The 11,739-nt window shown below is 34.9% G+C and overlaps 1 protein-coding gene across 1 annotated transcript in view; it reads right to left on the reverse strand.

Moving 5' to 3' along the window:
• GPR155 (G protein-coupled receptor 155) overlaps positions 1-11,739 on the reverse strand; it is a 42,468-nt gene that overhangs the window by 16,314 nt on the left and 14,415 nt on the right. Inside the window, exons 4-10 of the mRNA XM_082630556.1 lie at positions 10,974-11,139; positions 9,927-10,082; positions 8,487-8,570; positions 7,437-7,554; positions 4,070-4,154; positions 3,865-3,955; positions 2,388-2,598 (exon numbers count right to left, since the gene is read on the reverse strand). Of these exons, the coding sequence (XP_082486682.1) occupies positions 2,388-2,598; positions 3,865-3,955; positions 4,070-4,154; positions 7,437-7,554; positions 8,487-8,570; positions 9,927-10,082; positions 10,974-11,139 (911 nt within the window). The remainder of the gene's footprint in view (positions 1-2,387; positions 2,599-3,864; positions 3,956-4,069; positions 4,155-7,436; positions 7,555-8,486; positions 8,571-9,926; positions 10,083-10,973; positions 11,140-11,739) is intronic.

Below are 11,739 nucleotides of genomic sequence, written 5' to 3' on the forward strand. Positions count from 1 at the left end.
TTAAAATAGGTTAATTTTCCTTTCAATTATAATTCCACACTTAGAGTGTAAGCAAATCATGTGTCTCTGACAAATGTGTAGCGAGGGGCAGAAGGGAGTGAACTATTTTGGATTACTGAGATTTGGGGAGGCCAGGCTGGATCTAATGTGTTATGTGTTAATACTACTAGCAAAGCAGAAGAGAGCAGGCTTTAGGGAAGGAAGATAACCAGACAGGTTTAAAAACCTTTTTCCTAGGAACATGGGTGAATAGGCAAATAAACAAGTGCTTTGCCACAGGAGTTTTCAGGGTAGCTTCAGAAAATCATGGCACATCTTTATCTACCCACGCATCTATCCATTCATTTAACACATATTACTAAACATGTAGAGGAAGCCTGATACCATGCTAGGTGCTGAGGCTATAATGATGGGCAAGTCAGTCACAGCACTTACACTCTTGTGGGTTATACTGAAAATTTAAAAAGCAATTATAAAGCAGTGAGATAAGAGGAGAGGGAAGTGTAAACACTGCAGAAGGTTTTCTATTGAGATAAGCCATAGCTGTCTTCTGGCTCTCCATTTATACAAAAGGTGCAAGCTAGTTTTCCTGCTAGAGATGACGATGACAGGATTTAAAGAACATCTATGGTACTGTTTATTTGCTATTTTTAAAGGACAGTAGAGATGTAGCAGCAGAAGTCTCCGGGCTTAAGACACTTAGTTTAGGACTCCCCACACATGTTTGCAGGCCTTTGGTGGCCAGTTCTAAAACACTCGCAGGAGAAGAAGATGTAGAGAGTGGTGGTCTTTACACCCTGTCTGAAAACATAAAGTAGATGGATTTATAGGATAAATGTGAGAGTACACAAAGAAAGCGAGGAAGGAAAGGATGCTGGGCATGATCAGAAAAGTACTCGAGACTTCAGAAAAGTGGCTTTTAAAATCTTAGTGAAAGCATACACATAATCTTTGAACTTCTGTTTTAAAAGGGAAAATAGTCAAGAGGACTCAAAAGAATGAAATTCTGATGATATAATCACAAAGGATCTGACAAAGAAATTAGTGAGCACCACCAATAAAATGAAGTAAAGGAGGCCTGATTGAAGCAGGGTTAATGTAAATCACTAGTTGGCAAACTACAGTCCTATGTAGTGGGACCCCGCAGTCCTATGTAGTAGGTATTAGCAGCATTAAATATGGAAACCAAGGCACAGAGAACTTGCCTAAGACCAAATAATAGTAAATTGTAGAGTCATATTTGAACCCAGGCAGACTGGCTCCAGAACCGTGTTTCTAACCCCTGTGCCATCTACTTCCAGTTTGGGATGAAGGACAGGAGAGAGGAAGGAAGGCAATGTAAGACAGTAAGATTTGTGGGATCTTCTTCCTTTTAAGTTAGTTAAAATGCTTTTTTAAGTCTCTTTTTAAAAAGAGATTTCTTTTTGCTCTTTCTTCTTTACTTATTGCTATTTACAACTAATAGTTTTAAGATTAGTCATCTCTCTACTCCACACACTCTCTAAACAAAATAGGTACCATCATTTATACTTCCTAGCACAGTGGTCTATGTCTATGAAATCTCCACAAGCACCAGTGAATCCAAAATGCATACTCAATTGCTGAGTTCCCTTCACGAATTGAAGCAAACCCGATAACCATTAACACATTAACAAAGTCACTGGTTAGGGTCATATTTTCACTTATACCAAGGATTGCTGAACATTTTCTATAAAGGGCCAGATAATAAATATTTTAGGCTTTGCAGTCCATTGAATCTCTGTTGAACGACTCAACTCTACCAATGTAGCGTGAAAGCATCCATAGGCAATATATAAATAAATGAGCATGGCTATGTTCCAATAACATGTGATGGACACTGAAATTTAAATTTCATATAACTTTCAAGTGTCATAAAATATTTCTCCTTTAAAATTTTTTCTTCAACTCTTTAAAAGTGTACAAGCTATTCTTAGCTCTTGAAACATGCGGGAACAGATGGCCCACTGTAGTTTGCCAACTCCCAACTTTCACCATTAACCCTGCTTCAATCAAGCCTCTTTAGTTCATTTTATTGATGGTGCTTACCTGATACAATGTTGTTAAATTAACAAACATAAGTGCTTAGTTTCCTAGAAAGGGCCTTCCTTCAGTTGTTACTCTTCTCTAAACTCTCAGGACCAAGGAAGTCTTAGGATTTAACAAAAGATTATCCTCACAAAAGATTTATAAACAAGAATCTAATAAATGAACTTGCAAGCTCTTTCTATTATTGACTATGATTCAAGTTCCTCATTTCATAAATACCTGTGATATTCAAGATAGTTCAAGGAAGTTTCCTTAAACAAAACATTTAGGATACAGGCTATACAGGCATGTAAGAGTTTCTTTATAATTAAGGATCATACTTGTTTCTGGGATAGAACTTGTAAAAGGTTCAGGTTCATTTATCGGCACTGGACTGTCCTCGAAAGCAGTGCTTCCAGGCTCTGCTGCTTTGTGGTCTTGAGACTGGTCGAAACCTTCATAGCGTCCTGCTTGGGAGGTGCGGTACATACACATGAGTGATACACTGGCTATCACAATGCTGCAGAACAGGGTGACTGCCGTGATGATCATCTGTCAACGTTGCAAAGAGATGTTAGGCCACTTTTCACAATCCCAGCTTGAAATCTTAGTAGATGAGGTTAAGGGCACTTTTTTGGTTGAAAATGCATTATCTCCATAGCTATAAATGCTCTACAACAGTAGTTCTTAAAAAAGAGGAAGAGTATGGAAGGAATGTAAGTTACTTGAAGAGAAATTAGGGTTTGCTTGTAATCAAATGAGATTTCTAGATGCTCCTTTCACTATGTATCATGTCCTTGGTTTCCTCTACAAGTAATCTAAATGATTACTTATAGACTTTTTCTTTACTTCAAAGATTTTGCCTGCTTTAGTACACAGTTCAATTGTATTTCAACTAGAAACTTTGTTATGGTGATAATACTAAAAATAAGTAATTATAGCTAATACTTATTGAGTACTAACTATATGCCAGCACTAGTCTAAGTCATTTACATGTATAATCTTATTTATTCTCACAACAATCCAATAAAATTCAAAATTACAAAACAGAAAAAAAAGGGTAAGAAATCAAAATCATTTTAGGAAGTTCTTAAAAAACACATCTTTGGGAGGGGCAAGGTAGGGATGTGGAATTAAGAGATACAAACTACTGCGTATAAATAGATAAGCAACAAGGGTATATTGTACAGCACAGGGAAATAGAGCCATTATTTTGTAATAACTTTAAATGGAGTATAATCTATAAAAATATTGAATCACTATGTTATATACTTGAAACTAAGATCAAACTATACTTCAATTAAAAAAAAAAAAACACACAAATCCTTGGGAAATTCTGATTCAGCAGGTCCCAGAAGCCTCCTACTCAATAGCTTTTCAAGCACACTTTTTCCCCAAATACTTTTTGTTCTGAAATTTATACGTATGATACAATTGGAGGTCAAGAACTTGGCTTTTATTATTACTGCTAACTTATTAAATGGCTTTAAATTAATCACCCTTTCCTCCAATAAAGGAAACATAATTCATAAGTATGCTTAAGAAGACCCAAAGTTTCAAATATTTGGAAATCCTTAGCTACAAACAGACTTAAACATGTGAAATCTTTTTTTTCAATTTCATTTTCCTTTTTATAGACATGTAAAATCTCTACTGCATTTTGGTGTGAGTTAACAAAGTGACATAGGATCACCAGTGTGATAGGCAATAAACTGGAATAGACTTTCAAAATTAATTTTAATTTAAGTATAGCAAAACACATTAAGAAGCTAAAAAGAGACATTCTCAAGAACAGAACTGTCAATAAACTCTTCTCACCTGCTCTTTTCCATAAAAGAAGGCTGAGTCAATGGTGTCTCCATTATGTTTTCCAGTTATCAAAAGAATACCAACAAGGAGAGCAGGAATCCTATAATAGCAAGAGTTTAGAGGGAGAGAAAAAAAGAGCGAGAGAAAAAAAGAGAGGATGAATAGTAACTGTGTATGTGGGAACATGTAAGTAAACAGAAAACTACCAACTTACCCCCAGCCAGATATTATGATGATTCCAACAGGAATTTGTACACTTTCTCTCTTTTTCAAAAGAAGCAAAGAAATCGCTAGAAGGCCTAAGAATAAAAAATAGAGATTGAAAGATAGGTGATTACTCTTAATGTTGATCAGACTTCATGGAACTTTAACCAAGCTTATTTCAATAGTAGTCTGTAGTTCTTGCCCTAGAATTCACTCCTTCTAAATAAATGCTTTTCCCAATATTTTGGAGCAAGTTTTCTTAATTCAGAATCATTCATGTTTTCCCTCCTACATTGCTTCTTTACTGAAATCTTCTTGTTTTATACATGAGGATTTTTTTCCAAAAGCCCAAATCATTTTGTTCTTTTGACTGATGTGTTTGGAATCGAAGTATACTTGGAAAAAAATTTTTTTAACTGGATACAGAACGATTCTAAAAATAAAAATAGCCCCACTTTGCTGGTGCTAAGAAAGTACAGGCAATTCTTATACAGGTTTTGTTTTGGGAAAATTCACCAAGTCTAAATGATGGACCTTAATACGAATATAATATAAAGTTAATACAAAAACAAATGTTTTAAACAAATGTTTTAAAACAAATATTTCAAGAGCTTTCCTTATATCTTATACCCAATTATTTATAGAAATAACATCTTATTTAATAAATTCTACATAGCTATAGAAGCTTAGAACTTTAGGGTTGGAAGGGACCAGTTTTAAATTAATGCCGCCTTCTTTTTTTTTTTTTAATGCCTTCATTTTATAGATATGTAAACAAGGGTTTGCCCAAGCCACACAGCCAGCAGAGGGCAGAGCAAGACTAGAAACCCAGCCTTCTGCCAGAAGGTTAAGTCCTTCAACTCTGTCAGTGTTTCTAAAACTCAGATCTGTGGACCCATAGGGATCTGGAAATTTCTGTGAGAAATGTTAAGTCTTTTTGGTTTATTTGCAATGATAATCATCTGGATGACCATCTTACAACCAAAGTACAGTCTCATTATTTCAGGGCTTACATCTGGTTTTATCTGAAGTTTGAGCCAAGTGAACGCCAAATAATATCACAACACATAGTCCAAATGAACATTCTGTGGTAGTTTGAAGAAGAGAAAAGCAGCAAGATAACCAGGTCATAAACCCACACATCAAAGTAAAGCCAGGCCAAACCAAAAAAACCCTACCCAGAGAAATGAGTTGCATTTTACACAGATTAGCAAAATAAGATCCTTTGTCATGTCAATTAATTTTGCTAATTAGAGTTACTGAGCTTATAGTTTTCTTTAAATCTAATCTATGAATTTGCTTTGGTTTTAAAATTGTGTATTAGCTGTATATAAGGAATTCATACCTAGATTTAAGATTATACAGATTAAGTAACACTGTGCTAGAAATAATACAAATCAACACTGAGATCCTTGAGAATTGTTTTTCTTTACAGAGGACCCACACATTACTCAAGTTCAAGAGATACTGTAATACCAGTGCGCCTCCCATTTGCACACTCTATTGTTTCAGGTTTTTAAAGTGCCAGGGAAGCAAGTAACCAATCACAAAAGAGTGCCAACTGTGTTATAGTAGTGAGGGCACTCTTTAAAATTCCAATGTTTATCATTTCATTTGTGCCTTGTGAAAATATTGACATATGAAGAACAGGCTTAGTCTAGGCCTTGATGTCTCACTGATAAAGCTGTGAGAGTTCTTGCCTGAATCAGTTAAACTCTTTGGGCCTTATTTTCCTCCATTTGCAAAATGAAAGATTTAAACTAGACCAGTGTTTCCGAAAGTGCGGTGACTGTAGGTGGCAAGGGGGCACATTTTTTGACTAATTATGTGTTTAACATGTGCTTGAAAAATTTTTAAATAACACATGAAACCTGGGATTTTACTGAGATAAGGCTAAATTTATTAAAGTAAAAAAAGTGAGTTAATTTTAAGGTGGAAAGAAAGGACAAGTGGTATGCAGATATGGCAAAATTCATGAGGATGGTTTACAAATGAGTAAATTGAAAATGGCTGAACAGGATGATTTAAAATGACCTTTTAGGTCTAAAATTCTGTTATATCACAATAATCTCAAGGTTATTCTTCATCAAGGTCAAGGAATTCAGAACAGCTTCTTTGGAGAGATTTTGGTATGCATGCTTGAAGAGGATATCAGAGAAACTTGGGGCTTTTTGACAGATTGATCTATATACTGCTCTCTTATTCTCATTATAAATTTAACCTTAATAAACCTAAGTATTAGAGATCAAGTTGGTTCATCTGTATTTGGAAATAAAGTATTCAGGCTCTTTTAACTTGGCAGCTCGTGAAAACTCTTACACCTTGCAAGGTGTACTTGCCTTTAAAAAGCACAAACCTTCTCCTGTTTGCACTGAATTCATTTTGTAATTCCTCGCCACATTGTTGCTTCACTTCAAAAGGCTGTTGACTGAGATGGGTCCTACTTTGATCCTGAAGGCATGAAATCAAAGGCCTGTCCCTCTCCACCCCCCGCCCCGCCCCCAGCCACTTCCGGACACCTGCCTCCTAACAGGGTCTATAACCAGTGCTACCATTCTACAGTTTCCTTTTATGTGCCATTTTATAGGTTTGCATTTGTGGTATGAATACAAATCAGCCAGACTGAATGTTTCAAAAACATACCAGAATGTACACACCCAAATAAATGTTATACTTCAAAAGAGCAATGTGCTAAAACATTTTGAATATCCTTTATGGGGCCAGTTGAAATGAAAAATAGTTTTTCTTACTGGGTATTCTTCTCTTTCCATACCCTTTTGTTCACTTGTTTTCCTCCTTCTCATATTACTGCTCTTCCCTCTATTTAATAATATAGTTACATTTGTTGAGTGCCTACCATGTACCAGGCATAAACATCCATATTTCATTTAATTCTCAAAATAACTCTGTAAGGTGTGATAATCCAGGCTTACAGATAAGGAAACTGAGACCGCAAAAGTTAAGTCATTTGCTTAAGGCAGAGCTAGAATTTTTCATTCAGTTCAGTTGGATTCTAATAGTGAGCTCTGCAACACAACTCACATGCCTCATCCCTCTCTGCCCATTCTTTCCTTTCCCTACCTGCTTCTAGTGCCTTTCGCCCTTGATGGCTCCAAAGGGGAGCTGTGCTGACTGTGGCCTAGAACCCAAGACCCTGAAGAAAAAGGACATGTGACTGGAAACCACCTGAGCCCAGGCAGAAACAGAGTGATTAGGGAAGAGAACTCAGCTTTGCAGACTGCCTATGTTAGTGGGTGTAACTGCCCAAGTGAATGCCTTAATCCTGTACTACTAGGCTTCAACTAGATCACTAGAAACTGGGGCCTCAAGTGATGGAGGAGAGGGGGACCTAAATTTATTTTCATGATCCAACTTACCTGTCCACAGGTAGGTGCTGTAGAGGGAGCTGTACAATAAAACAAACACTAGAATTTGTCCAACAAAATTTTTTTCTTTAACAAAATGCCATATCATCATTCCAGCGCAGACAATAGACTGAAGAAAAAATTATAAAAAAACAGTCAGTCATACTCATATGACTCATACTCATGTGTTTTATTCACAGCAACTATAATTATTCATTTAAAATGATTACTGAGTAATTAACTATTGCATTCTAGTTATACTAAAACTTCGAGTTTTATGATTAAAAAACTTTTTATACAGAGCCTTTAACAAGCCTTTCTATTTAATTGAAATAGATAATGACAACATTCTAAATATTAACCTTATATTTAGAAAAGGTTTACATAGAAAATGTAAACTTCTTTCCTTTATGATTTGAGACATGCAAAGATTTAACTAGAAAAGTAAGATTATGAGAGAGTTTAATTTGTAATGATTCAATTATTTCTATGAAAAAATGCAAAATTATCACTAAATGTCATTACAGTTGTCTTTCTGTATCCATGGAGGATTGGTTCTAGGACACCTCCTCACCCCACAACAGATACCCAAATCCAAGGATGCTCAAGTTCCTTATATAAAATTCTGTAGTATTTGCTTATAACCTATGCATATATTCCTGTATACTTTAAATCATCTCCAGATTACGTATAATACCAAATACACTGTTAATGCTATGTAAATAGCTGTCAGCATATGGCAAATCCAAGTTTTGCTTTTTGGAACTTTCTAGAATTTTTTTTCTGAATATTTTCGATCCATGTTTGGTTGAATCTGAGGATATGGAACCCATGGATATGGAGGGCCAACTGTATTAGCCTCAACTTTGTATAGTTCAAGACACACTGCAGTATTTAATAAATTAGGCATAAATTAGTTGTAATCAAATTGTAATTGATTGTATTTGGTAAAAAAATTCTTTTGACTTTATACCTGAAAAAACCGAACAAAGTGATTTTTTCCTCTATAGTAATATAATCAATGAGAAAAACACAGCTTTAATTATCTGTAGGTTTACTAACCTGAGCGATGAGTAAATTAGTTGTAAGCATATGAGGAAGCTGTTTATACTTCTTGCTCAAAAGAAGGATAGCCAAAGACCAGATCTTAAACACAGAGGTTCAAAAGTTACTCAGGTTTCTTAATCTTTATAATCACTTATTAATTACTAACTTTTATTTTATAATTACTTTACTAATTACTTATTAGCCTCTTTAAAGAATTCTCTTATCCTGGTTCAAAAAGGAATTGCAATATTTTATTTACTTTAACTTGTGTAGCTCCCAAAAGGGCATTAAGGTAAACTAATATCCAAAGTAAAATAGAAAGCATGGAGAGATCCTACGGTGAATTAACTCCCAAAATGACAGAGTCTTTAAGAACTATTCCTTGAACAGGGAGGGCCACGTTCCAACTATCCCTACCTTTGGTGGCTGGGGTGGGACACAGGCTCACAGCCAACTCCTCAGAAAATGAGCTTTAGTGGGAGACGCAGTTATACTGCACTATCTTGAATTTTCCCTTTTTGATTCCACCACATTGGCTCGTGAAGTATCTAAATTCCAGGCTGTCTTACTTCAAACAACACATGTCATCCACCTTAAGATTAATTTTCCTGCATTCTTTATATTTAAAAGGATACACAGTAGTCAGCTACGTATGCTGGTTTGATTTCCTTCTTTCTTCTCACCTCACTGTCAATCAAAATTTATATTGTCTCTCCCCCTACGAAACTGCCCTCTTATCTATGGGCATCATTTTTAAGAAAATGTAACAGAAGCAAAATTTCTTAAAAATTACATTAATCACACATTTATTTGTTGCCAGTATACATATTCATCCTTATCTCCTTTCCTTTAACAGCAAAAGTTGTCTTTTTATTTTCAGCCAGAATATTGTTGGAATTCAACAGGCAACTCAATCTACAAGATACTCTAGTTGCCAAGTGTATAAGTATTTAATTTGAGCTAGATATGTCCAAAGGTTTCATTAACATTAAATGGGTGTTTGGTCTTAGTCCCAAAGATCCCTTCCAACAACATGATTCTACAATAGCTAGTATTTATAAAGCAATTCACCATTTTCAGAATGCCTTTTACATATATTGTCTCATGTAATCCTTAAAACAAACCATGGAAATAGGTAAAATTATTACCTGTATTTTATAGTTGAGAAAATTGAAGCTTAGAGAGGCTTAGGTAACTCCACAGAGAAATAACAGCTAGTTTGTCATAGGGCCAGGAGTCAAATCCAGGTATGACTAAATCTCATGCCTTGTCTGTTATACAACTCTAACTCCCAACTGGAAAGACAAAACTCAGAAGGCTGATACTATATTTTATGGGTAGGCTTTAGCTTTCTGTATTGCATAAGAAATTATATTTTTACTCCCTTTCTGTTACCAAGCTATTCTCAAATCCATTCTGTGATTCTCATTCATTTTTACACTGAAACATACTTACCAAGGAGACCAGACTGATAATACTTATATCAAAACTAACATTCTGGATGGCATATGCCAATGGCTTCGGGTCCATGCTGGGAAAAGTCAGTAACCAGGCAGAGACGTACATGATTGGCGCAGACACAAATGTGCTTATTACCATCCCTGAGGTTATCTGCAAAAAATGAAGTCAAATTGAGGAAGAGTCACAGACTCGAACAATTCCCGTAAATGTTAGCCACAGCGCACTAAGGCATTCTAAAATAAAAGCAGGAGTCAGTAAAGAGACATCACAGAATCCAGCATGTTATCTAATATCATACTCCCCTTTGCTTAGAGTTCTTCAAAGAAAACACAGTTAAGTTCCCTTGGCTTCTCTTCCAGTCTATGCTCAATTTATATTTGCATATAACAATGCTAGAAATCCCACATCTGATGTTTATCTCCTAGATTCTAGAAAGTAAATCATTAATGATCTACTTAAACTGATGACCAGTTTCCTTCCATACTATTTCATAAAATATAGGGCAATAAAAGCAATTTCAAAAAGAGAAAAATTACCATGCAAACATTCTACCGATTAAATAATGGAACTAACCTCTGGTCAACAATTTAGTTCCTTCATGTTATATTTCAAAAACGTCTGCTCTAATGCTGTAGATAACATGTATAGTATGCTTAGACACTAATTGATGTTAACTGATTTAGCTATTTATTGCAGTTGATTATGTGTTATTTTGCATCTGGTGGTTGGATTATCAATGAATAAAACATTTTTCCCCTCAAATTTTGAAAGTTACCCTTCTGTAAATAACCTTTAGGCTTAACTAAAATTACAGCATTAAAATACTTGAAACTAAAAAAGACTAATGAAAAAAGTCATGGCTGAATAAAGACCCCAGATTAAATAACTCATTTGTTACATGATGTTACATAATGTCTCTTTATTTATAATGAGGCAATTTACAGATATCAAATTCTCATAAAAGAATATAGATTTCTGTGTTTTAAAAATTCATTTTTCTACTAACCAAACAATCAAACTTAGAAAGTAATATATACATACAATCTCTACTTCCATGTTGAACTGTGTTGCAAAGATAGCCACTCCTGGTGCTACAGGAAAGACACCATACAAAAATGCATAATTCGATACACTTGCATGGTTCACTACACTGTTGCCCTTGTCCAAGAGTTCCACCATTTCTCGGCACAGAAGTGGCAGCACCAGGCTGGAGAAACAAGAAAGGCATCATTTGCTTGGTATCAAAGTATGCTGGTCCCCAAATAGTAAAGTGCTCTAGTGAACTTGGCATTAGGTTATTCTTCTCCTGCCCAGAAGGTATCATTTTATTGAAAGAATAAAAAATTCAACTTGGAGCTACTTAAAGTAAAACAATATTCTAGAAATACTTCAAACATCAGGAATTAGGAGGAAAAAAACCTAATTTTTTTGTTCTATGAATAATTTTGTTGCAAAAAAATCTGTAAAAGTTGCAATTATAACTGTTGTTTCTTGCTTTCCCTATTAGTTCATTGAAATGTTAAAAGAAAAAAAGAAGACTGACAATCTGAGTAAACTTTTTCAAGAAAATTACTAAACTCATTCTTGGAAAAAAAAAAAGTGGACCTTTATTATGATTAGAGGTTTAAATGGTTCAGGTAATGATAACAGTGCTACTCAGTTAGATTTCAAAAACCAGTAGAGAAACAGGTATCTTACAATTAGCTCTTTATCTTAATAAAGAAAAAAGGTTTAGCGAAGGGAACTGAAATAACTGAGGTAGAGCAAAAAACTAATGAAATCCAGATCTGGTGAAGAGTTAATTATT

Source organism: Mesoplodon mirus, assembly GCF_964341445.2.
Source record: "Mesoplodon mirus genome assembly, chromosome: 8".
Classification (NCBI taxonomy): domain Eukaryota; kingdom Metazoa; phylum Chordata; class Mammalia; order Artiodactyla; family Ziphiidae; genus Mesoplodon; species Mesoplodon mirus.